Source organism: Mauremys reevesii, linkage group 3 (genome assembly GCF_016161935.1).
Source record: "Mauremys reevesii isolate NIE-2019 linkage group 3, ASM1616193v1, whole genome shotgun sequence".
Taxonomy (NCBI): domain Eukaryota; kingdom Metazoa; phylum Chordata; order Testudines; family Geoemydidae; genus Mauremys; species Mauremys reevesii.
In genome coordinates this window covers 67,045,009-67,072,172 of record NC_052625.1, presented here as the reverse complement: position 1 = coordinate 67,072,172, position 27,164 = coordinate 67,045,009, and the positions used below count along the sequence as shown (strand labels likewise).

Here is a 27,164-nt window from a genome sequence, read left to right as displayed (position 1 = left end):
ATGATCAAGTGATCTCTCTCCTGCCATCCATCTCCATCCTCTGACGAAAAGAGGCTAGGGACACCATTCTTACCCATCCTGGCTAATAGCCATTTATGGACTTAGCCACCATGAATTTATCCAGTCCCCTTTTAAACATTGTTATAGTCCTAGCCTTCACAACCTCCTCAGGTAAGGAGTTCCACAAGTTGACTGTGCGCTGCGTGAAGAAGAACTTCCTTTTATTTGTTTTAAACCTGCTGCCTATTAATTTCATTTGGTGACCCCTAGTTCTTGTATTATGGGAATAAGTAAATAACTTTTCCTTATCCACTTTCTCAACATCACTCATGATTTTATATACCTCTATCATGTCCCCCCTTAGTCTTCTCTTTTCCAAACTGAAGAGACCTAGCCTCTTTAATCTTTCCTCATATGGGACCCTCTCTAAACCCATAATCATTTTAGTTGCTCTTTTCTGAACCTTTTCTAGGGCAAGAATATCTTTTTTGAGGTGAGGAGACCACATCTGTACACAGTATTCGAGATGTGGGCGTACCATGGATTTATATAAGGGCAATAATATATTCTCAGTCTTATTCTCTATCCCCGTTTTAATGATTCCTAACATCCTGTTTGCTTTTTTGACCACCTCTGCACACTGCGTGAACATCTTCAGAGAACTATCCACGATAACTCCAAGATCTTTTTCCTGACTCGTTGTAGCTAAATTAGCCCCCATCATGTTGTATGTATAGTTGGGGTTATTTTTTCCAATGTGCATTACTTTACATTTATCCACATTAAATTTCATTTGCCATTTTGTTGCCCAATCACTTAGTTTTGTGAGATCTTTTTGAAGTTCTTCACAATCTGCTTTGGTCTTAACTATCTTGAGTAGTTTAGTATCATCTGCAAACTTTGCCACCTCACTGTTTACCCCTTTCTCCAGATCATTTATGAATAAATTGAATAGGATTGGTCCTAGGACTGACCCTTGGGGAACACCACTAGTTACCCCTCTCCATTCTGAGAATTTACCATTAATTCCTACCCTTTGTTCCCTGTCCTTTAACCAGTTCTCAATCCATGAAAGGACCTTTCCTTTTATCCCATGACAGCTTAATTTACGTAGAGCCTTTGGTGAGGACCTTGTCAAAGGCTTTCTGGAAATCTAAGTACACTATGTCCACGGATCCCCTTGTCCACATGTTTGTTGACCCCTTCAAAGAACTCTAATAGATTAGTAAGACACGATTTCCCTTTACAGAAACCATGTTGACTATTGCTCAAGAGTTTATGTTTTTCTATGTGTCTGACAATTTTATTCTTTACTATTGTTTCAACTAATTTGCCCGGTACCGACGTTAGACTTACCGGTCTGTAATTGCCGGGATCACCCCTAGAGCCCTTTTTAAATATTGGCGTTACATTAGCTAACTTCCAGTGATTGGGTACTGAAGCCGATTTAAAGGACAGGTTACACACCTTAGTTAATAGTTCCACAACTTCACATTTGAGTTCTTTCAGAACTCTTGGGTGAATGCCATCTGGTCCCAGTGACTTGTTAATGTTGAGTTTATCAATTAATTCCAAAACCTCCTCTAGTGACACTTCAATCTGTGACAGTTCCTCAGATTTGTCACCTACAAAAGCCAGCTCAGGTTTGGGAATCCTCATCCATGACATCATAACATCCTCAGCCATGAAGACTGAAGCAAAGAATCCATTTAGTTTCTCAGCAATGACTATATCGTCTTTAAGCGCTCCTTTTGTATTTAGATCGTCAAGGGGCCCCACTGGTTGTTTAGCAGGCTTCCTGCTTCTGATGTACTTAAAAAACATTTTGTTATTACCTTTGGAGTTTTTGGCTAGCCGTTCTTCAAACTCCTCTTTGGCTTTTCTTATTACACTCTTGCACTTAAGTTGGCAGTGTTTGTGCTCCTTTCTATTTGCCTCACTAGGATTTGACTTCCACTTTTTAAAGGAAGTCTTTTTATCTCTCACTGCTTCTTTTACATGGTTGTTAAGCCACGGTGGCTCTTTTTTAGTTCTTTTACTGTTTTTCTTAATTTGGGGTATACATTGAAGTTGGGCCTCTATTATGGTGTCTTTAAAAAGGGCCCACGCAACTTGCAGGGATTTCACTTTAGTCACTGTACCTTTTAACTTTTGTCTAACTAACCCCCTCATTTTTGTATAGTTCCCCCTTTTGAAATTAAAGGCCACAGTGTTGGGCAGTTGAGATGTTCTTCCCACCACAGGGATGTTGAATGCTATTGTATTATGGTCACTATTTCCAAGCGGTCCTGCTATAGTTACCTCTTGGACCAGCTCCTGCGCTCCACTCAGGATTAAATCTAGAGTCGCCTCTCCCCTTGTGGGTTCCCGTACCAGCTGCTCCATGAAGCAGTCATTTAAAGTATTGAGAAATTTTATCTCTGCATTTCGTCCTGAAGTGAAATGTTCCCAGTCAATATGGGGATAATTGAAATCCCCCACTATTATTGGGTTCTTAATTTTGATAGCCTCTCTAATTTCCCTTAGCATTTCATCATCACTATTACTGTCCTGGTCAGGTGGTCGATAATAGATCCCTACTGTTATATTTTTACTAGAGCATGAAATTTCTATCCATAGAGACTCTATGGAACCTGTGGATTCGCTTAAGATTTTTACTTCATTTGAATCTACACTTTCTTTAACATATAGTGCCACTCCTCCCCCTGCACGGCCTGTTCTGTCCTTCCGATATATTTTGTACCCCGGAATGATTGTGTCCCATTGATTGCTCTCAGTCCACCAGGTTTCTGTGATGCCTATTATATCTATATCCTCCTTTATCACAAGGCACTCTAGTTCACCCATCTTATTATTTAGACTTCTGGCATTTGTGTACAAGCACTTTAAAAACTTGTCCCTGTTTATTAGCCTGCCTTTTTCTGATGTGCCAGATTCTTTTTTATGTGACTGTTTATCATCTGATCCGGCCCTTACATTATACTTCTCATTCCTCTGCTCCCGACTATAACCTGGAGATTCTCTATCATCAGACTCTCCCCTAAGAGAAGTCTGTGTCCGATCCACAGTCCTGTGTCCTTGGTTTACAGGACTGCTAAACCAATCTCAAAAGCTGATTTGATCAGAAATTTGTAAGGGAGTAATGAGGGGGTCATGCACTGGCAATATCACAAACTGTCAATATTTTAAAATAAGATATACCTTGCTAAATATCACTCTTTTGGGAGCAGTTATTAGGAAACAGATATTGGAATAGTTCCACCACTATCTGGATTCCCTCAATTCACTTTTAATTCCTCCCATTATGGTTTCAATTGTGGGTAGATCTCATTCCAGTAACAGATACAAAAAAATGCCCTTTCCTCAAGCAGGTCACTGTGACAGATCCCTTTGACTTTAGCAGTGAGTACATGATTACATGGATGTTTTTAGAGGAGTCTCCAGAACTGCAAAGAAACAACAGAGCAGGCAAATAGAGAGAAGAAGCAGAAGGAATTAACAACATTAACTACATCTTACATTTTTTTATGGGGGGGTCCAGATTCATCTTCTAATTTATAGTCAATCTTTATGTTATGTTTTAATCCATATTTGGTAAGCATGGAGATATAGTCAAGTGGTTGTATCTCTTCCAATGTGTCTGATGAAGACGTATTTGGCAGTGGTGGTGGTGGCGGCGGCGGCGATGGTTTCGGCGGTTGCGGTTGCGGAGTTTGTGGGAGCGAAGCCTGTTTAGTCTACAAAATAAACATACAAAATATGCCTAGCTCAAAAGTTACTAAATAGCACAAAATGAGCATCATGAGAGTGCTGGTATAACTGCAGGGGTTGTGAATCCTTAATCAACCGTTACAGACATTTCATGACATTTTAAAAATAAACCACTTCACAATCGCCACTAATGGGGTGTACTGGCCCTGTAAAGCGGAGAACCATCCTGGATAATTGCAAAATCTACAATGGGATAGTAAAGAAGTTTATAATCAACAAATCTATATAAGAAGATTTCAGGATTGTCACCTGCCGGTGAGTCACGCAGAAGCCTAGAATCTCTGTTCAATCAGCACAAAGTGATGGAAACAGCTACAGGCACAGTTGAGAGCTCTTTTTATTTGGAATATGACCGGGTTCAATCACCACTGAGATTCACCATCTGTTACTATTCAATGTTTAAAGTCTCAGCCATTTTACACACATGACTTTATGCATAGACCCATGTGGCAGCACAGGCTTTCACCTACTAGCAAATATTGAATAACATTAGGATGCTTAGGTGCCAGGCTGAATTCCCTTAGTTCTGTGCTCAGTGCCTTTTGTATACAAAGACAAGTAGTTATTTAAGTTTGAATCCTGATCAAATTAACATTTGATGACTGTTTGGTGGCCACTGAAGTGAGTAACTCCTCTCAATAGGTATCCATGGGGCCAGTAACCATTTAGGCAACCCAGGCGGTCGCCTAGGGCACTGGCATTTGGAGGGCGCCATTTTCTTTGGCAGCGACCGCGGCGGCTGAATCTTCGGCCGCCCCGGTCACTGCCGGCATTTAGGCGGAGGGAGCTTGGGCAGGGGAGCGCGGGGAGGGCCGCCTGCAGCAAGTGGGGTGGGGAGGTGGCACGCAGGGGAACTCCCCGCCCCAACTCACCCCTGCCCTGCCTCCTCCCCGAGCACGCTGTGGCTGCGTCACTTCTCCCACCTCCCAGGCTTGTGGCGCCAATCAGCTTAGGAGGCGGGAGAAGTGAAGCAGCCACGGGGGGCGCCTCAGGGCAGAGGGGGGGAGCTGCCGTGGGGGGGTTGCCTCAGGGCGGGGGCACAGAGTGCGCAAGGTAGAAGTTTCGCCTAGGGTGCGAAACATCCTTGCACCGGCCCTGGGTATCCATACACGATAATCACCATCTCCACCAGTTTCTGCCTTTAACCTCTTTGCAGAGAGTATCTGGAAGTGCCTGAAGACTAAAGTACTCTCCTCCAACCCCTTAATGAGGTCCCTGTAGTTCAAGGATGAGGCAGTGTAAGGGGAATACTTGTAATGCTGGTACTGAACCTACAGTAGCTAAACCTCTTGTTCCAGCATTTTTCCCCACACACAATAGTCATTCACATAAAACAAAGCTCAGACTGGAACCTGACTCTGTGCAGGTTTAGCCTAGTGAACATTCTTGTTTTGAGTATGGTTCTTAGTCAGTTAGACTATTTGTTTCCATGACAGGCCCTTGTTCCGCATCCCATGTTTGGACACCAACCAATACAGAGTGCGTTTCTGTTTGCAAAACACCTCCTTCCAGTTATCACATTCATGAGATGCACCGTGTAGAAATATACATTCTATACAGGACTGTGAAGTACATATGGGCCTTGCAGAAATATTGCTCACTCCCTGGAATGCTAAAAAGAGGAGGTCAGGAAGAAACTGAAAAAATTCAATTCTGAAATGCAGCCTCTGTCTCTTGTGGGAGTTGCCATTCAGATACCTCATGCTCCTATTCTCCTCTGTGGGCCAGGCTCTACAGCTAGACTTCATCTCCCATGATGCGCCACCTTTTTCCCCCATTATGGTTCTGAAACTAATTTTTTTTTTTTAATTATAATGCGGACACTATTTTTTTAAATGTTCATGACTGATGTGAATATCTTTTCCAAAAACAACTCTAAAGAATATAAAAAAGAATTAAAAGTCTGGAAAAAACTCTAATGGAATGTTATAAAAGGAAATTCTTTTCCAGCAGAGAAATTTCTAATAGATCCACTTGGTCTGGACAAAGGTATCCTTTTACAAATAGGAAAGAGGATGTTGTAAAAAGAGCAGGTGACATCTAGTCACATTGTTGGGCTTTTTGGTCCCACAAACCAGGACTAGAGGTTTTTAGTTTTGGATTTGACATTTAGTAGAATTGCCATTAATTAACGATTTTCTAAACTAGACAGACACCCGTCACTCAGACAGTTTAGAGACCATTTGAATTGCCTCTACCATGATTCAGGGGCTATATTGGAAGATGACCCATTCAAAGCCCTATAACCCAAACAAAACAATGATAGTTTATCATTTACTTTTAAATAAAAGATGTTGTTTACTTACTTGATTTTCTTGTGTCATGCTATCCCATGCTGCCTTTGCGGCCTCTTCTTTTGCCTCTTTCTTGTTTTTACCTGTAGCTACAGGATACTCTCCGTCACCTATTACAACCATGACAGTGAACCTGCAATAAAGAAAACTGCTCACTGAACACAGCTGAATTGTGGCATATGCCTAAGGACCTTATCAAGATTCCATTGTTTATTTATCTTTAGAGCACTATGAAATGTTATGCAAGTACTTAAGTATTCAGGTGTTTATCATCTCCGAAACCCCGTTTTCATAATTCTTTGGAAGCTTCAGGTGTTCTTATAAATAATATCTTCCTCCTCCTTAATCACATGTTCATACTGTAACATTTATAAACACCGAGCTGCTTTACAAAAGCACTGAAGAGTGCATTAAGATAGCGATGGATAAGCTTGAATCTGTTGATACATGTCCAGGACTTGGAGGGGCCTAACACCAGGATGCTCTTCACTGCTCCAGATTGCAGAAAGAGAGAAGGCTGGCCTGCCTTGGTTACATAAACGAAATTACATCCACTCTTGGTCTGCCACTGCATCATTATTTTACTATGGCACATCTATACTACAAACTGAAGTCAACTTAAATCAACATGCAGCTGCTGCAGTAATTCAGTTGGCTGTGCATGTCCACACTTTGTGTCAGTGGAGCTCATCCTCACTAGCAGCGCTTGCATCAATGCAGAGAGCAGTGTACTGTGGGTAGCTATCCTATGGTGCAACTCGCCACAGGAGAGGTTGGGAAAGGCTTGCAATGCCTCATAGGACTAAAACATTCTCACAGTGGTGACTGGGAACATGGCTTTAGCGTCCCATGATACAGTTTTCTCCCACCCCTGATTTCATCTGCAGCCCACAATATCTCATGCCTTTTTTTAAAAAGGCTGGCACAGCTGCACATACACCATCTCCAGAGAAGTTTGGACCCCACTCAGCTGTGCACTACTGTACAAAGGCCTTATCCTGAAGTATTTCCAGGGCCGCGAGAAGAACTGCTTCATGAAACATGCACAGCTGGAAGCTACGGAATGAAACACTTCTCAGTTGCTTTTGTCAGTCACAGAGCAGCTGAACATGGTGGAACGCTGACTCTGGTGCCAAATAACATGCACTGACTGGTGGGATCGTATCATTATGCAGGTATGGGATGGCAAGCAGTGGCTGCAGAACTTCCTGGAAAGTGGCCTTGCGCATACAAAACTGTGTGTGGAGCTCTTCCCAGCCTTGCAACACAGCCACACTAAAGTGAGACCTGCTCTGACAGTGGAGAAGCAACTGGCAATCGCTGTGTGGAAGCTTGCAATGCCAGACTGCTACCAATCAGTGGTGAATCAATTTGGAGTTGATTCCATGCAATGTGCAGGACGTACTTGATGGCTTTGCCGCAATGGGGTTCCCTAACTGCAGTGGGGCGATAAATGGTGTGCATATCCCCATCTTGGCACCAGACCACCTTGCCAAAAAGTAAATAAAGAGAAAGGGGTACTTTTCTATGGTGTTGCAAGTGCTGGTGCAGCACTGGGGGTATTTTACTGACATCTACGCCAGATAGTCTCAGAAAGTATATGACATATGTATCTTTAAGAACACAGGTCTGTTCAGAAAGCTGCAAGCAGGGACTTTCTTTCCAGACCATAAAAATCACCACTGGTGGTGTTGAAATGCTCATAGTGATCCTGGGAGACAGCCTACCCTTTACTCCCATGGCCCATGAAGCCATACACCAAACATCTGGACAGTAGCAAATACTGGTTCAAGAACAGGCTCAGCAAGTGCAGAATGGTGGCTGAATGTGACTTTGGCCATTTTCACTGGCACAGTTTGCTCACTAGGTTAGACCTCACTGAAAAAAATGTCCCCTTGGCTATAGCTGCCTGCTGTGTGCTTCATAATACATGTGAAGCAAAGGGAGAGAAGTTTTTGCAGGGGTGGGGCATGGAAGCGGACAGGCTGTCTGCTAATTTTAAGCAGCCAGATACCAGAGCTACAAGAACTCAGAGTGGAGCAGTGCATCTCTGGGAAGCTTTGAAAACCCATTTTAGTAATGATCCACAGTAAAGTGCACTACTTTTCTGTATTTGGCCTACCCACAGTCTGAACCTTGAGTGTTTCTCTCGCGCACATCCTTCCCAGCACCCCAGTTTCCCTATCCCTCCCCCCCACCCGCCCGCACCCTCAGGCTTTGAATTAATAAAGATGATTTCATTTTCAAGACATGGACTTTTGTTACACACAGATATAAACACTGAAAGATCTAACAAAAGCAATGAATATTGGAAAGAGAGTGGAATAAAATTGTGAGGGGGGGGGGGAACACATTCATCTTGTCTTTAAAAGCACAGCTGCCTTGCCTATGTGCGGCTGTTATTCTTGGCACCCTCCCCTGGGGTTGAGTGGAAGGGATATTGCACTGTCCACCCTTGCCTAGTGGAACATGTGTGAAGGGGGAGGGGGAGTACAGAGATGCTGGAATGCCATTCTGCAGGGGCTACAGAGGGAGTCAAGCCTCAAGGTGTTTCTCCTGAAGGCCAACCAGATGCTTCAACACGTCCATTCCTTCAGAATGCCCAGCATCTCCTGCTGCGTGCCACGCTCATTCTCCTGGGCTTCTCTCCTATCCATGTCCATTTTTTCCAGAGACAGCAATCTCCAAGCCTTCTGCTCAACGTCCACTACCCCAGAGGTGTTCACTATCTCATTAAACATGCCATCACGCCTTCACTTTATCTGGGAGATCCTCTCCATTGGTGTGGAGGAAGAGCTGAAAGCTACACTTTGCACTCTAAACCATGCAAAGCACAAAGGAAACATTGTCAGTGCAGACCTAGGGTCTAACACAGAAATGCTATATAAAAATCACTACCCTGAATCCAAGCAAGTGTAAAGCAGAACATTTTCATGTCTGCAAGGTATTAATTGAACTGGTTTGCTGTCCCAGTCATGGTGAGTTATGACCCAGGGGCATAAGCACCAGACCGTCACCAGCATTGGGTGGGCTAACTGTGGCGGCACTGGAGCTGGCCAGGGGGCCATGCCACCTCCTCTTTGTAACATGGACACTGTCTGGAGGTCGGGGACCAGCATTCACCCACTCCCCCCGCAAACCTTTGCGGAAGCGATGTAGGGGCAGGGATTGCGGTGGTGTGTGGCCACCACAACATTTTCCTTCCCTCCCCATTGCCGCTGCTGCTCTGGCGCCCGAGGCTTGCAGTTTCTGGGGTCGACAGAGACCCCTGTCACCCAAACTATGGCCATGTTTTGTAAAGCATGGGGGAAGGGATGGAAAATCACTAGGCGGGTGCCCGCAGGCACTATGGTTTGAGCAACTGAAAATGACCACCATCTCCTGTAGGTGACCATAGCTGATATGCTCCTGAGGGTAACAGCTGCTACAAGCATCCAGGTACAGTCAGTGTCCTTATGCTGCTATGCTGTGTCCTGCAATGATGTCACTTGAATTAATACTAGAGTGGCATAGGAAAGTATCCTACCACGGTGGAAGAAAAAAGGCAACCCTCCATAAAAACCTTCTACAATGGATTGCAGAGTACCTCCATTAAAATTTCCTGGAGATCTCTATGGAGGATTCCCAGGCCATCCCTGTGTACAAAGTCTTTTTCTCAGGGCACCCTCTGCCAAGCTGGTGCAGCCACTCGGAAGCAAATAGCCACTCTACCTCAACTGATTTTTTTAAATAAAAAAAAAAAATAGTATATAAGAACACGTGACCCCAAAATATTAATTGGAATTGCATTTTCACCAGAGGTTTCTGCCCTAGCATCACACTCTACCATGTTGCTGTGCTGTGACTGGCTGGACTGCTCCAGGGTTACAAACAGCTCCTGGTTCTCTGAGACAATGAATCGCCTGCTCGCCTGTCTCCCATTCTCCTCGTCCAAGACTCCTCCTCAGTGTTGCCTGCACTGGCCTCGGACTCCAACTTCTCAGATGTATCCACGCTGCTCCTGGGGGTCGTTGTAGGGTTGCGACTGAGAATAGCGTGCAGCTCCTGGGAAAAGCAGCATGTTTGTGGTGCTGAACCAGAGCAACTGTTCGCCTCCTTGCCTTCTGGTATGCCTGCCACAGTTGCCTGATTTTCACGTGGCACTGCTGCATGTCCCTGGTGTAGCCATTCTCCCCTATGCAGCAAGCGATCTTCTCGTATATGTCTACGTTTCTTCGGCTGAATCGGAGCTGTGCCTGCACAGCCTCTTCTCCCCACAGATCCAGAAGATCCACCAGCTCCTGTGTACTCCAGGCAGGAGCGTATTCGGCATGTGGAGCCATCATGATCAGCTGGGCAGGCAAGCACTCCACACCAAACAAACAGGAAATAGAAATTCAAAAGTTCCTAGTCCTTTTAAAGGGGACAGGCTGTTTCCTTCATACCTGGCTGCTGGGCAGCAGAGTTGAGAACGGAGTGGTTGCAGCGGAGCATCGTGGGACACCTCCTGGAGCCCAGTTAGGTTGACGTAAGCAGCACAGTGTCTATATTGCCACTACATCAACCTACCTACATCGAATTAAGCATTACACCTCTCGTGCAGCTGGAGTCATTGAGTCGACGTAGCAGGTGAGTTACGCTGGCGGAAGGGAAGTAGTGCAAAGACAGACATTATTAGGTCAACATAAGGCAGCTTACGTCGACCTAACTGTGTAGTGTAGACAAGGCCTTAGAGAAATGATTTTAGAGGTTTATATTTGCTATTCCAATTTCACTCTCTAGTACTTTGATGAAATGTTAGGATTAAAAAAAGAATATGATGTGGGTTAGTGCTGGTGGTCATTACAGAAGTCAATGTTTAAGAGGGATCTCACTGAGAAGAGTGGAGGGACATGGGTTGTCTAATTTTGCTAGTTATTCCACACACACAGGACAACATGGGGGGAAAAGAACACAAAGATGGAAATGAGAGAAGGAAACAGATTTTGTCCAGGGGTGACAGGAGCTTGTTAGCCAACTCCTTATAAGCGCCTAATGTTAGTATGCATGTTCTGAGACTTTACATCCACAATACACCATTTTACACAAACTGCTCACAGAGAGAGCTACTAGACTTTGTTAGTCTTTTAAAATCGGCAAGTGCAGCAGAAATGCAAAGGCAATATTGTATGAGGACTCTAATACGTAAACTCTTACCTAGATTTTAAGAAAAAACAACAAGGAGTCCTTGTGGCACCTTAGAGACTGACAAATGTATTTGGGCATAAGCTTTTGTGGGCTAGAACCCACTTCATCAGATGCATGAAGTGAACAATACAGGAGCAGGTATAAATACATGAAAGGATGGGGGTTGCTTTACCAAGTGTGAGGTCTGTCTAAAGGGCTTTGGAGCAGGGACTGACTTTTGATGTGTGCATGTACAGTGCTCAGCAGATTCTTGATTACAGCCTATAAGCACTACCACAGTGATAATAAATACCCCTTCCTGCTCCCTGACATCACCTTCTCCTACACACACACACACTTCAGAACAAAAAGTTATATTCCTACCCACCAATTTCTAGGGCTGTTGTAGGGATATTAAAGAAGGTTTATATTAGACATGGTTTATATGAAAAATGACTTATTGTTAATTGATGCCTTATAACTAAAGGTTTATGTTAAAAATAAATTTGTGATTCTAACCTGCAAGCCACCAGCTGTGTCTGTGTGAAGCCTGCTCAAAGAAATACTTTGTATAAAACTTGTTAAACATTAATTAACTCTAAGTAAGCCAAAACAGTAGCTGTTATAGTATATAAATAGAGACCCCCACCCTCTGTAAGTTTTCATCTCACTTTATCTTTGATTGTTAAAAGACAGGGAGTCTCACATAAATTGGTAACACCCCAAAAAGTAAAGAGACAGTGAAATAGATGTGATTAAGATAGAGAATGTATGTGACTGAATGGTTAGGGAGTCACCAGCCTGAAGAATTCAGTGTCAGCTGAAGAAGGTGTCAAGTGGGATCAACCAGATGACCCCTCCCTCTTCCCCCCCCCCCCCAGGGCAAACTGGAATCCACCCACCACACCTCAAAGGAAGGAAAAACAAAACATCTAATAACATGGAGCCAGCCATCTGCTGATTGATTTAGCAACAGCAGAATGAAGCAACTCCTATGAACTAACATAGGGAAAAATCCCTATAAAACTGGACTCTAAAGAATAAGGACTTTGAGTCTATGGTTCTGCTGCCAGCCTCCAGGAGCATCAGATGCATCTGACACAGACTCGGCTCCATCCTCATGACCAAGATACCTGGCCAGTAACTTGGCATGAGCAACATCTAGGCTGGTAACTATAACATCTATACAGAACCTGAATGAATGATTGTGTGGATGAATATATGTATTATGTATGTATGTGTGTGTGTGTGTAAGGAATAAGTAGTAATAGAAATAAGTAGGAAAACATTGTCTTTTTTTTTGTTATGGTATTTACAATAAATGTGGCATCTTTGCCTTATCCCTCTTAATAAGATCCTGCTGGTTTTTATTATATTGGTATAACACTGTTGCAAGGACTAGTTACAAGCTATAACCGCTCAAGCAATGCTGCAATACTTACACAGCACTTTACATATTCTCGCATTAAAATAAGTTGTAATATTTATCAGCATGCACTGTGAACTTACACACGATCATGAGGAGGGCCGTCCACTTTGACATCCTTATACTCAAGTTGTAATTTATTCTTTTGACAATATTCATGAAGTTTTCCCTTGTACAACTGTGGCTTAACATAATATTCTGCCATTTCGGAGAACGGCACAACCTGTGAGGAGAAAGAAAATTTGACAAATAATCTTGCATTCTCAGTGTCTGTCTCTGCCTTAGGGACTAAAAACACAAAGATGGAAGACCACATTGTTCAAGAGTATTGGCGCAAAGTAAGGAAATGTTTACCAATGCAGAGAACCAGTAAGGTGTGCTTTGCTAGAAAATATTTGTTGTATGTGAGAATAATTCATCTCGGTAATAGAACCTAATTGCTTGCAGTTTATTAAACATTGCTCAGGGCAAGGCCATGTCTTCATATGTTTTTGGAGTATCTAGTACAAACTAACCCTACTCAGGCACTAGTGTAATATAAAGGTAGTTATTAGTTAAATCTGCTCCTGCAGCTACAGAATATGAAACTGAAATGTCAATATGTTAAAGTAGATTGATGCTTTGCAGTAAAACAGGAGAGTGGTTGACTTGCAAATGTTTCTTGAAGACATTAGTTTGCAGTGGAATAACTGATTTAGAGATCTGAACTAAGATAATACATATATATCCCCAAATCAGTAGAATTATCAAGAAGATTATTTTTAAAAACAAAAGTAAAGTAGAAAGTGGCCCTTTGAAGCTGAAAAGCCTGCAAAACAATGCATAAAAAGTGTAGTGTGTGTGTTTATTATTTGTTTGTTTGTTAAAAGGAGATGGGGTGAAGCCTAGCTTCCAGCAGAGAGGTTATGCTTTAGTATTTCTTCTGAGGACTTTTAACAGTGCAACTAAAAAACAGATACAGAGTTCTCACTTTTGTTAGTCAAGGTTAGATTTAATCATTGCCCAGCTTTATAAACAAGGCAGCAGAATTCCCCCATCCCACCCCACCTCCAGATCAGGGCCGGCTCTGGCTTGTTTGCCGCTCCAAGCAAAAAAAAAAAAAAAACCTGCGCGGGGGCCGGAGCAGCAAAGGGCGGAGGGGCTGGGGGAGACAAACCTGCCGCTCAGCCGGAGCGGCAAAGGGGCGGGGGAGAACAAACCTGCCAGCCAGCCTGAACAGCAATGGGGGCGGGGTAGGAAACCAACCTGCTGGCCGGCCGGAGCAGCAAAGGGCGGAGGGGGGGAAGGAAACCTGCCGGCCGGTCGGAGCAATGGAGGGTGGGGCGTGAAACAAACCTACCGGCCGGAGAAATGAAGGGGGCGGGCAGGAAACCTGCCGGCCGGAGCGACGAAGGAGGGAAGGCGGGAAACAAACCTGCCGGCAAGAAACAAACCTGCCGGCCGGAGCAGCAAAGGGCGGGTGGGTGTGAAACAAACTGCCCGGCCGGCCGGAGCGGCGAAGGGAAGAAAAAACAAAACAAAAAAAATTCCTGTGGGGCGGCGGGAGCGTGGGTGCAGGGGGACTCCCAGCCCTGCAGACCCTGGGCAGCGGAGTGCACACCCCAGCTAGCGGGGGGGGGGAGGGGCGGGGGAGAGAGAGAGAGAGAGAAAGGGGGTGGCCAGGGCTTCCTTAAGCGGGGCGCTCGCCATGCGGCCCCTCCTGCCGCGCCGCCTGCTGGGAGGGCTCCGCGCCGCTCCGGTGGGCAGGCAGGGAATGACGCGGTCTGCGTGCGGGGCTTGCTGCAGACTGGGCACCGCTCCCAGCAGCTCCCCTCCTCTGCGCTGCTGCTCCCTACAGGGCGGCAGGAGCAGCAAACCAAAAAGAAAAAAACCTGCAAGGGTGTGTTAGACAAGAAGGCCAGATCTATGCTTAGGTCAAATATGTGCTTATGCATTTGTCATTCTCCCCGCTTGTTTTTCTAGCTGCTACCCATACCAAAAGTTACACGAACACAGGATATATATATATATATATATATATATATATATATATATATATATATGATATATACGTGGAAAGGGGGATGAGTTAAACAGATGTGCCACGACCATGGGAAAGGAATGTGAGGAGGGGGTAGGGGGAACAGATGCTTCCTAATTGTTACCAGACACAAATGTAAAGAATGCATAGGTTAGCAGAATTCGACACGCTAAGTTGTTTGTTCATGGGTATAAAAGGACATGTCTTGTGCTTGTATAGTGTGCTCCTTCTCAGGCACGAGTCGAGAAGGACACCCACTCAGCTGATTGAATAAAGAATCTGGTACCCGTCCCCCTGTCTCTCCGTGCCTCCTTGGGGTAATTGGGAAAGCTCCAGGGGGAACGAGCCCATTTGGCTAACAGGCGGAGGAAGGAAGCGCCAAAAAAAAAGAAAAAAAAAAAAAAGGATTCTGGGGGAGGCTGCCCCTTGGAATCTGCCGCCCCAAGCATCAACTTGTTCGGCTGGTGCCTGGAGCCGGCCCTGCCCCAGATACACGAGTTCAACAGAATCAGGAGGGGTGCCAGTGCCATTTCAGAAAGCAGAACTAAAGCAGACTCTGCCAGGGCAGTAAGAAAAGGGTTTGAACAACTCCTGGAAAAAGCTGATGGTTTTCAGGCCATAGTGACTCTTCTAGGAAGGAAACCTGAGACAGTGACTCCTCAGAATAATAATTAATACAGGAGAATGAATGGGCTGAGCACTTAGGCATCTTAAAGATTGTTGAGGATCTGGGCCTAATTCCTAGTGATTTCAATGGAAGTTAGGTACCTAAATATTAGGGCTATCGAGCTATTAAAAAAATTAATCATAAGATTAAAAAAATAATTGCAATTAATCAGTTTTAATTGCACCGTTAAAACATAATAGAATACCATTTATTTTAGTATTTTTGGATGTTTTCTACATTTTCGAGTATATTGATTTCAATTACAACCCAGAATAAAGTGTACAGTGCTCACTTCATATTATTTTTGATTAAATGTTTGCATTGTAAAATTAAAAGATATTGTATTTTTCAATCCACCTCATACAAGTACTGTAGTGCAATCCCTTTATTGTGAAAGTGCACCTTACAAATGTAGAATTTTATTTTTTTTTGGTTACATAACTGCACTCAAAAACAAAACAATGTAAAACTTTTGGACCTGTAGGCTCTCTCTGTCCTACTTCTTGTTCAGCTAATCACTAAGACAAGCAAGTTTGTTTATATTTACGGGAGATAATGCTGCCTGCTTCTAGTTTGCAATGTCACCTGAAAGTGAGAACAGATGTTTGCATGGCACTTTTGTAGCCAGAGTTGCAAAGTATTTACATGCCAGATATGCTAAACATTCATATGCCCCTTCATGCTTTGACCACTATTCCAGAGGACATGCTTCCATGCGGATGACACTTGTTTAAAAAAAAAAAAAAGCATTAATTAAATTTGTCTGAACTCCTTGGAGGAGAATTGTACGTCTCCTGCTCCATGGTTTTACCCGCTTTCTGCCATATATTTCACGTTATGGCAGTCTCAGATGACAATCCAGCATACGTTCTTCAATTTAAGAACACTTTCATTGCACATTTGACAAAATGCAAAGAAGGTACCAATATGAGATTTTTTTTTAAAGATAGCTACAGCACTTGACCCAAGGTTTAAGAATCTGAAGTGCCTTCCAAAATCTGAGAGGGACAAGGTGTGGAACATGCTGTCAGAAGTCTTAAAAGAGCAATACTCCAATACAGAAACTAAAGAATCCGAAGCACCAAAAAAGAAAATCAATCTTCTGTTGATAGCATCTGACTCAGATGATGAAAATGAACGTGAGTCTGTCCGTGCTGCTTTGGATTGTTATCACGCAGAACCTGTTAACATAAAAGCTTGTCCTCTGGAATGATGGTAGAAGCATGAAGGGACATACGAATATTTGGCATATCTGGCATGTAAATACCTTGCAATACTGGGAATGCCTGTTTTCATTTACAATGTCACCTGAAAGGAAGAAGCGGGCAGCATTATCTCCTGAAAATGTAAACAAACTTGTTTGTCTTAGCGATTGGCTGAACAAGAAGTAGGACTGAGTGGACTTGTAGGCTCTAAAGTTTTACATTGTTTTGTTTTTGAGTGCAGCCATAGGCGCTGACTCTGTGGGCGCTCCAGGGCTGGATTTTAGGTAGGCTCCTCCGCTCACCTCCCAGTGCTTGCCGCCGCCAAACAGCTGTAGCAAGCTCCAGGAGGGAGGGGGGAGGGGCAGGAACATGGTGCAGGGGAGGAGGCGGGGCCGGGGCGGGGATTTGGGAAAGGAGTTGAATAGGGGCAGGGAGGGGGCAGAGTTGGGATGGGGACTTTGGGGAAGGGATTGAATTGGGTGGGGCAGGGGTGGGGTTGGGGCGGGGCCGGGGGCAAAAGGGGGTTGAGCACCCTCCGACACCATTAGTAGTGGGCACCTATGAGTGCAGCTATGTAACAAATGAAAAATCTACATTTGTAAATTGCACTTTCACAATAAAGAGATTGCTCTACAGTACTTGTATGAGGTGAATTGAAAAATACTATTTCTTTGTTTCTTTTTTACAGTGCAAATATTTATAATAAAAAATAATATAGTGAGCACTGTACACTTTGTATTCTGTTTTAACTGAAATCAATATATACAAAAACATTTAGAAATACCAATTTAATTATATTATTGTTTTACAGTGCTATTACAAATTAATTGCAATTAATCGCAGTTTTAATTGTGTTAATTTGTTTTGAGTTAATTGTGTGAGTTAACTGCAATTAACTGACAGCCCTATTAAATATCTTTTAGAATCTGGACCCTAATGTACAGAAAAAGAGATAAAGAACTACACTAAAAACAGAAAAGGAAGTCACCATCCTTAAAACTAAAATCTCAGTTTAAAGCCATATGATTTTAGAAAGAAAAATTGAAACTTTGGAAGACCAACCATCTGAGAGTACTAAGAACAGCAGCAGGCAAAATCATATCCCAACTCTTTTGATTACTTATAGTTAACTTGTATTAGTATTTTGTTTCCTTTCTGACACAGAGGTAAGGTAGCAGTTTGATTAACTACTACTGGGAATGCAATTGACATCTTTCTCACTCTGAATTTCAACATGCCAGAAGTGCTGCAGTGGAGCATGGCATTCACAGAGCAGTATAAGAATATATCCAAATGATTTTCTCCCTCCTCACACTACCTTGTAGCATTTGTTTTGTAATATAAAATTTTTGGAACAGTGGGACTTCAAATCCATGGTTGACACACAAGTATCACATTTCCAAAAGGAATGGCTGCATTAACTTCTACTTAGAGCAGGGCTGGGCAAACCGCGGCCCACAAGCTGTTTTAAGCCAGCCCTCAAGCCACACCACGTGGCTCGGCCTGTTCCAGCACTCCGGCCGGGGCGCAGGGTTGGGGCCCACACCACGCAGCTTCCAGAAGCCGTAGCATGGCCCCGCTCCAGCTCCTACGCGCTCCAATGGGAGCTGCAGGAGTGGTGCCTGCCGATAGAGAAGCGTGCAGAGCCACCTGGCCGCACCTCTCTGTAGGAGCCGGAGAAGGGACATGCCACTGCTTCCGGGAGCCACTTGAAGTAAGCACTGCCTGGAGCCTGCACCCCTGAGCCTCTCTCCATACCCCAACCCTCTGCCCCAGCCTTGATCCCCCTCCCACCCTCCAAATCCCTCTTGTATCAGCCCAGAGCACTCTCCGACACCCCAAACTCCGCATCCCCAGTCCCACCCCGGAGCCTGCACCCAACCCCAATTTTGTGAGGATACATGGCCCAGCAGACAATTTCTATTCCCCAGTGTGGCCCTTGGGTTAAAAAGTTTGCCCACCCCTGACTTAGAGACTGCTGGCCACCTATACTTAGACGTTTACTTTGCACCTGTAAGGGGAACACTCACAGCTTCCCAAGAATACCCGCAGTCCCCAGCACTGCTCCTATTTCCTGGGCATGTCACGCTGCTGAGGTAAGCGATGCCACCAATGATGCGGAGTCCCCTCTTTGTCTTTTTTAGTTTCCAGAAATAGAAGCAGTCATGTCAATTTTACCACTTGCTTTGTCATAGGACCAGAAGCCCAGTTCTTCATTAGCCCAACCCTGGCTGTGTGGGGGCAAGCCCGAGCCTGTTCCAATTCACACTCTGCAGCCCAGCGAGGGGTCTTGGGGCAGCAGAAAATACCCAGAGCCTGGGCACCCCAGCTCCTCTCCTCCATCCTACCCCTACCCCCCACTTAACCTCTAGAGCAGCGGTAGGCAACCTAAGGCACGGGTGCCGAAGGCGGCACGGGAGCTGATTTTCAGTGGCACTCACACTGCCCGGGTCCTGGCCACTGGTCGGGGGGGGCTCTGCATTTTAATTTAATTTTAAATGAAGCTTCTTAAACGTTTTAAAAATCTTATTTACTATATATACACAACAATGATTTAATTATATATTATAGACTTATAGAAAGAGACCTTCTAAAAACGTTACAATGTATGACTGGCACAGGGAACCTTCAATCAGAGGGAAGAAATGAAGACTGGGCACAGCACTGCTGAAAGGCTGCCGACCCCAGAGCTAGAGTCTGTACTAATGGCTCCCCCCTGCCCCCTTGCAGGAGCCTGCCGGGCTGAGAAAGGGCCCGGTGACTTCCCTGGGGCCGACTCGCCCCAAATCTCAGCCTGCCCTTCGCCCACAGCTCCAGCCCGGCCCGGCTCGGCTCGCCCCGCCCGCACACCCACGCAGCGGCCCCGCACTCACCGCCTGGCTGGGGACTGGACGGGAGGAGGCGGCTCGGCGGGACAGCGGCTCCCGGCTCCGGCTCCGGCTCCGGCTCTGCAGTCAGCCGGCTCGGCCCCAGTTTCGTTTCCTCGCAGCGGCTTCCCCCGGCCCCCAGCAGCCGCCGCGCTCCGCCCCCAAATGGGCTCCGGAATCGAAACCGAAAGGAGCCGCCGCCGCCTGCCGGGCCCGCCTCCTCCGCGGGTGCCGGGGACAGCAGGGAGGCGGGCTGGGACTGGGGCTGGAGCCGCCCGCAGCAGGGAGGGGGGAGCCCAAACCCAGCCCCCCCCCCCGCGGGCGCGGGCTCAGCGGGGAGCCCAGGGCTCCGCTCGTGCCCCCTCCCCAGGCCTGAGCCTCGGTTCCCCCTTCGGGGGCTGCAGTTCAGCCGCCTGCTCGTCCTGCGGAACCAGCCACTGCCCCAACTCCGCTCCTCTGCGGGCCCAGCTCCTGCCTCTGCTCTTTTAGGCCTTTTTCTTCTGAGGCCCGAGTGGTGCCGTCTTAACCCCTGCCCCGCTTTGCCCTGCCCGTTCAGGCAGGGAGCAGTTAATTACAGCATAGGGGGAGCTGGCCCCAGTGCCACTGAAAGGGGCCACACATCCTGTGACATGGGCCCTTCTGGCTAAGTTGCCCTGCTATGTGCAGCTACCCAAGTAATTTCATTCGCCCCTTCCACTGTTCCCCTTTCTTCCCGGGGGGGAGGGGGATGCTGACACCATAAACTATGGGTTTCAGCTGCACAGCATCAAAGAGAGTCAATACACAGCCACCTACAGTGAGATTAGAGTTATTACTGGTTTTCTTGAACCTGCAATGGATTGAGAATCTGACAATAAAAAGAAAAAAACCAGGGCCCAGCGCCGCAAAAGGGAACCAGGCTCTTACAAAATCACAGGAACAACACTAGGATCCACAATGCCTGAGTTAGGTGCCTAGCTCTTCTGTAATGAATGGGGAGAGATGAGCATCTTAGGCCTTGTCTACACTACAGGACTATTTCGAATCTACTTAAGTCGAATTTGTGGATTCGACCGTATGAAGTCGAATTTGTGTATCCAGACTAAATACACTAATTCGAACTTCTGAGTCCACATTAACGGGGCCGGCGTCGACTTTCAAAGCGGTGCACTGTGGGAAGCTATCCCACAGTTCCCGCAGTCCCCGCTGCCCATTGGAATGCTGGGTAGAGCTCCCAATGCCTGCTGGGGGAAAAAATGTGTCGAGGGCGGTTTTGGGATACTGTCGTCATTGAACCGTCAATCACGCCCTCCCTCCCTGAAAGCGCCGGCGGGAAATCTGATCGCGCCCTTCTCTGGTCGGTTACAGCGCGGACGCCACAGCACTGCGAGCATGGAGCCCGCTGCGATCATCGCTGCACTTATGGCCGTTGTCAACTCCTCGCACCTTATCGTCCACCTCTTCCACAGTCAGATGCTGAGAAATCGGGCGAGGAGGCTCCGGCAGCACGGTGAGGAGAGTGGCGCAGGCCTCTCACAAAGCAGGGTACGCCACGCCGTGGAGATCATGGTGGCAATGGGTCAAGTTCATGGTGTGGAACGGCGATTCTGGGCCCGGGAAACAAGCACGGACTGGTGGGACCGCATAGTGCTGCAGGTCTGGGATGAAACAGAGTGGCGTAAGGGCACTTTCCTTGAACTCTGTGACTTGCTGGCCCCTGCCCTGAAGCGCCAGGACACACGGATGCGAGCAGCCCTGAGTGTGCAGAAGCGAGTGGCCATAGCCCTCTGGAAACTTGCCACGCCAGACAGCTACCGGTCAGTAGCGAACCACTTTGGCGTGGGCAAATCTACCGTGGGGGTTGCTGTCATTCAAGTAGCCCACGCAATCGTTGAGCAACTGCTCTCAAAGGTAGTGACTCTCGGAAACGTCCAGATCATCATAGAGGCTTCGCCGCGATGGGATTCCCAAACTGCGGTGGGGCTATAGATGGGACTCTCATCCCTATCCTGGCACCAGCCCACCAGGCCAGCGAGTACATTAACCGAAAGGGCTACTTTTCAATGGTGCTGCAAGCACTGGTGGACCATAGGGGACGTTTTACCAACATCTTCGTCAGGTGGGCGGGCAAGGTTCATGACGCGCGTGTGTTCAGGAACTCTGGTCTCTTCAAACGCCTCCAGGCAGGTACTTTCTTCCCGGACCACAAAATAACGGTTGGGGATGTGCAGATGCCTACAGTGATCCTCGGGGACCCGGCCTACCCGCTAATGCCCTGGCTCATGAAGCCCTATACAGGCGCCTTGGACAGTGAGAAGGAACTCTTCAACTACCGGCTGAGCAAGTGCAGAATGGTGGTGGAGTGTGCTTTCGACGTCTCAAGGGAGATGGCGGAGCTTACTGACTCGCTCGGACATCAGCGAAAAGAATATCCCCGTAGTTATTGCTGCTTGCTGTGTGCTCCACAATCTGTGTGAGAGCAAGGGCGAGACCTTTTTGGCCGGATGGGAGGTTGAGGCAAATCGCCTGGCTGCTGTTTACGATCAGCCAGACACCCGTGCCGAGAGAATATCCCAGCGGGAAGCGCTGTGCATCCGGGAGGCTTTGAAAGCTAGTTTCCTCGCAGAGCAGGGTAACCTGTGACTGTCCACTTGATTTTAAGAGAGCCTGATCATGGGCCTGTGTCTGTATGTGTCGAGTTAGATCTGAGCTCACAAACCCGGTTCTCCAAGTTTCCCCCACTTCCAAAGCACGTTTTAAAACTAATGAAATGTAACAGTAATTAATAATAAATCTTTCGTTGACTTTGCATTTCTGTTCCTGGGTTGAAACATGGAAGCATACTGTGCTGGGTTCAGTGTGCACTGATGTACAGACCGCTTGTCCAATACAGGACGGACAGCCTCCTGCTCCTACATAGGTCTGTGGGGTGGGGGACGGTTTGCAGTGATTGTGCATGTACGGGTGGGTTTGCAGGAATGGGTGGGTTTGCAGGAAGGGGCGAGGGGTGCCGTCTTTGGATAGGGGTTTGCATGATGGCTGTGGGCTGTGGGTTTGGGCATTGGAAGGCGTGAAGGGTGTGGGGGACGGGTGAGTATCTGTCCCTGGATGAGGGCTCTTTTTGGAGCTCAGGGCAGCAGAGAGGCTCGTGGCTACGGTCGAAGTGCATGGTAAGGGAAGCCTGCCTTTACATTCGGGGATGGCAGGCACCAGGACCCTGGACAAGCATACACATCAACGAATGACCCAGGGCAGCATACACCACACAGACTGACCCTGGTGCCTAGTGACTGCAGTCTGTGTGTGCCCTGCAGTTGACCCTGCCCCCAAGTCTGTACCATGGTAATGTGGGCTATGCACTGCAATTAAAGATCCCCCCCCCCTACACACAAAGTCTTCTGACACGAGAAACGTGACGGAAACAGAGAGTAACAGCAAACCGCTTTTAATAATGTTATACACAGTGGGGGGTTGAAACTTGGATTTGGGACTGGGTGATCCTGTAAGGGAAGAACTTCTACAAATTTAGAGCGCGAGAGGTGTCTTGTACATTAGCGCTCTGCTGCGGTGCAGTGACAGTTCTCACGGCCCCTACCGCCCCTCCTTCTTGTAACTTTGGGTGAGGGGGGGACAGGACTTCTTGGCGTTGGAGGGCGGTTGCAGATGCAGTGCAGGGGGGCTCTCTCCTCCTGCCTGCGGTCCTGCAGAACATCTACAAGGCGCCGGAGCGTGTCCGTTTGCTCCCTCATTAGACCAAGCAGCGTTTGAATCACCTGCTGATCTTCCTGCCGCCACCTATCCTCCCGTTCGATGTGTGTGCGATGCTGCTGACACAGGGTCTCCCTCCACTGTCTCTGCTCTGCCGCCTCGGCTGTGGAGCAGGCCATCAGTTCCGCGAACATGTCGTCCCTAGTCTTTTTCTTTCGCCGCCTAATGTTAGCCAGCCTCTGCGAGGTGGATGACGGGGCAGTCCGGGAAAGAGCCGAAGCTGTGTGATGGGAAAAAGTAAGTGATTTCCTTGAACAGATACATGTTTGCGAACAGTGAACACAGTCTAGTCAGTTTCTGTGAACAAGACCATACAGGGCACCTAGTCTCACGAGATCTCAGGCCAAGTTCGAGATTTCGGAATACGCTTTCAGTGGTTGCGGTCTTGCACAGGAGAGACGCCAAGCGGGGAGGGACAGCTGAATCCGTCTAGCAGCCAGTCCTGGTAAGCCTTACAGTAGAGTCTGCTTAACAGTTAATCGATAGCTGTGCCCTCCCGCTAAAGGCAATCTGGAAAGCATAAAGTCTGAGCCTTTTCCAGCCCCTCCCGGCAGTGCACGGGAAAGATCACTGTATGCTTTTCCTCTGTGGCCTCCAACACGTGGCTGTTAAGCGAGGGTCATTCTTATGCAAAGTAAAAGTCTACCATTCACAATAGTAACAGTACACTAATTCCCCTAATTAGATGCAGCACTTCCAGAACGACATTACCCTGAGGCGTGTCACTCGGAGTCAGAGAGAGCGGATGCTAAGAGAAGCCCTGCACAGACCAGGACCATATGCTGCCAAGCTTGTCGAGGCGATGATTCCCCTTTACATTAGGATGGCCTGGAGCGGAAGAGTGTGCTTCCACGGAGCACCCAATAAGGCACCTCTCCCCAGGAACCTCCTGCTGAGGCTTTTCGAGCTGCTCTCTGAGAGCTTTTTTGAACTGTCCCAAGAGGATTATTGCTCTATTCCTATATGTGTTGACCTACTTTTTGTATAGTTTGAGATTTAAAATTTTTTATATAGTATTTCTATTTTTTATATACCTGTTTCTTAAAAAATAAATGTTTCCCTGTTTGTAGCACTTACCGCCTGATCCTTCCCCTGATTCTGAGTCCGGGTTAACGGGCGGGGATGGTTGGTAGGGGATCTCTGTGAGGGTGATGAAGAGATCCTGGCTGTCAGGGAAAGCGGGAGTGGGTTCGCTGTCGCCTGCGCCGTCCTCCAAAGACCATTCCTCATCTTCCCCATCGCCAAACATCGAGGAGGAACTGTCCCGGTACACTATTCCGTCCTTGGAGTCCACCGTCACTGGTGGGGCAGTGGTGGCAGACCCACCTAGAATGGCATGCAGTGCCTCGTAGAAGCGGCATGTCTGGGGCTTGGCTCCGGAGCGTCCGTTTGCCGCTCTGACTTTTTGATACCCTTGTCTTAGGTCCTTGACTTTCCGCGCGGCACTGCATCGCATCCCGGCTGTATCCTTTGTCTTTCATGGCTTTCGAGAGCTTCTCGAAGGTCTTTGCATTCCGCTTGCTGGAGCGCAGCTCCGAGAGCACAGACTCCTCGCCCCACACAGCGATCAGATCCATGACTTCCCGGTCAGTCCATGCTGGGGCCCTCTTTCTATTCTGGGATTGCCCGGACTCCTCTGCTGGAGAGCTCTGCATCGTTGCAGGTGCTGCGGAGCTCGCCCCGATGTCCAACCAGGACGTCAGATTCAAAGTGCCCAGACAGGAAAATGAATTCAAATTTTCCCGGGTCATTTCCTGTATGGCTGGCCAGAGAATCCAAGCTCGGACTGCTGTCCAGAGCATCAACAGAGTGGTGCAGTGTGGGATAGCTCCCGGAGCTACTAAGTTCGATTTGCATCCACACCTAGCCTAATTTGAGCTAGCCATGTCGAATTTAGCGTTACTCCACCTGCCGGGGTGGAGTACCAAATTCAAACTAAAGAGCCCTCTAGTTCGAATTAAATGGCTTCCTGGTGTGGACGGTTGAGCGGTTAGTTCGAATTAACGCTGCTAAATTCGAATTAAAGTCCTAGTGTAGACCAGGCCTTAGAATGTGATTCCCAAAGCCAGCACACTACTGAGCCACCTAACTGTAGCCAATTGTTGCCAGCACAGAGTGCCCAAGGCAGCAACAGCGGTTCGTTGCCCGGTGTGCTTCGCTCCAATAAACACACCAAGGTGGAGAAGCAGACGAAGTTTATTTGAGATCTCAAAGCGGTGCTCAGAGACACAGACACGTCTCAGATCAAGCAAACAGCTTTTCTCTTTTTATACATAACTTTAGCTAAGCCTCTTCTATCTCCCCCTCTCCCCACACCTTTCATTCCCATGTAGCAGATACACTTTGCAATAGCAATTACATTAAGCAGTTAAGTCATACTTGGCAAAAACCAATTTAGCTTGTTAGTAACTCTTCTGTTACTTCCACCTTTTCATGTTCTCTGTATGTATAAATATCTCCTGTCTGTGTGTTCCATTCTATGCATCCGAAGAAGTGAGCTTTAGCTCACGAAAGCTCATGCTACAATAAATTTGTTAGTCTTTAAGGTGCCACAAGTACTCCTGTTTTTTTTGCGGATACAGACTAACACGGCTGCTACTCTGAAACCTGTCTTCTGTGAACTGTTATCTTGTCCTGCTCTCTTTGATCTGTTATTTTGCCCCTCAGCCAGGAGCAAGCAGGCCTCATTATAGCAGGCCTAATTATTACCTTCTGGTGCAGGTGTTGCAACTGAGAACCATTCTCTGTTGCTGGCCTGTTAGGTCGATTAAAGTTCAAACATGGGAGCGCTTTGGTCAGACATGGAGTGACTTTAGTTCATTCAGGCCTACTACAGAAAGGCTTCATTGACACTGTGGTTTTCCACCCTCCTGAGTTACCTAGAGTCATGCCTAATGACACCAACACAATGACTATATCTACTGAATTCCATCAGCCTAATATTTTTCCTGGGTAGCTTTTGGCCAGCTAGTGAGTTGGTTGATTCTATAAAATGTGTTAATCAATACAATTATTTGACAAATGTTAGTGAAATTAATCAAACACTAGAGTTGCCATGATTTGACCATACTTATCTTAAGGAATGAGGGAGAAGAATGTTGGCTAAAGCCAGTAAAACTAGTGACAAAGAGATGTGTTCAGAATGGAGGAGCACAACAGCCAGGAGCAACAGATTCTCAAAGGAAAGTGTGAAATATGCCTCCCATCTATAGTGTGTGTAGGAGATGGATCCCTTAAGACTAAACCTGCCTATTCTAAATAAACCCCAACATTTGTACCATATGGGTAGGAATGGTCTATGCATATAATCACATTATTGGAGTTTGGTTATGGAAATGTAGCCCCTCTCCTGTCCACTGGCTCAGTGTGAGGTTGTTCAAGATAGGGGAAGTCTACCTATTGGCTTTTTACACAACTTCGGAAAACTTTGAACTTGGGGTTACTCTGTATGTTCTGTGTTGTATGTCAATGTGTATTCATCTCAGACCAGACCCACTCAGACAAACCACGAGGAACAAAGTTTTAGGTTTAGTAAAGAAACAGAAAACAGGAGAGCAGGATCTTCTCTGCTTGCCTGCCTCCTGCTTCCAGCTTCAGTCAGTGCTGAAGCTTCCAGCTGGGAAGGCAGAGGGGATTTTGTATAACAGAACCCCCTTACAAACATGTTCTAACTTCCATAATAACTAAACCTCAAAATAAACAAGCCCATGTTCTCCTTTTGTGTCATTTAAACTCCTCTCAGGATGCTCTTTAAGCCTTTTTGGTCCTACCTGTAAAGAAACATAGAACAGGATTACAGTCCAGCAGCTTCCTCTCTGCTTGCCTGCCTCCTGCTCCTAGCTTCAGCCAGTGCTGAAATTTCCTGCTCCAATGGCAGAGGCTACATCCTGAGGAAACCAGGAAGTTCTCCCGGCATTCCACAGTTTGTAGTTCTCACATCTTCTGTTAAAACATACTGGACCTTGGGCTACAGAAATAAGGATTTTTACATTTCCATCATAGATATGTACAGCCCCTTTTGC

At 46.7% G+C, this 27,164-nt stretch overlaps 1 protein-coding gene across 4 annotated transcripts in view; it reads right to left on the bottom strand.

The window, feature by feature from the left end:
* The window catches only part of EIF2AK2 (eukaryotic translation initiation factor 2 alpha kinase 2), a 47,228-nt gene extending 27,684 nt beyond the window's left edge, over positions 1-19,544 (bottom strand). For all 4 annotated transcript variants that reach the window (XM_039532249.1, XM_039532251.1, XM_039532252.1 and 1 more), the window contains exons 1-4: positions 19,402-19,544; positions 12,720-12,859; positions 6,078-6,198; positions 3,520-3,737 (exon numbers count right to left, since the gene is read on the bottom strand). In XM_039532249.1, coding sequence (XP_039388183.1) covers positions 3,520-3,737; positions 6,078-6,198; positions 12,720-12,841 — 461 coding nt within the window. In that variant the 5' untranslated portion in view covers positions 12,842-12,859; positions 19,402-19,544. The remainder of the gene's footprint in view (positions 1-3,519; positions 3,738-6,077; positions 6,199-12,719; positions 12,860-19,401) is intronic.
* Positions 19,545-27,164: the final 7,620 nt, after the last annotated feature.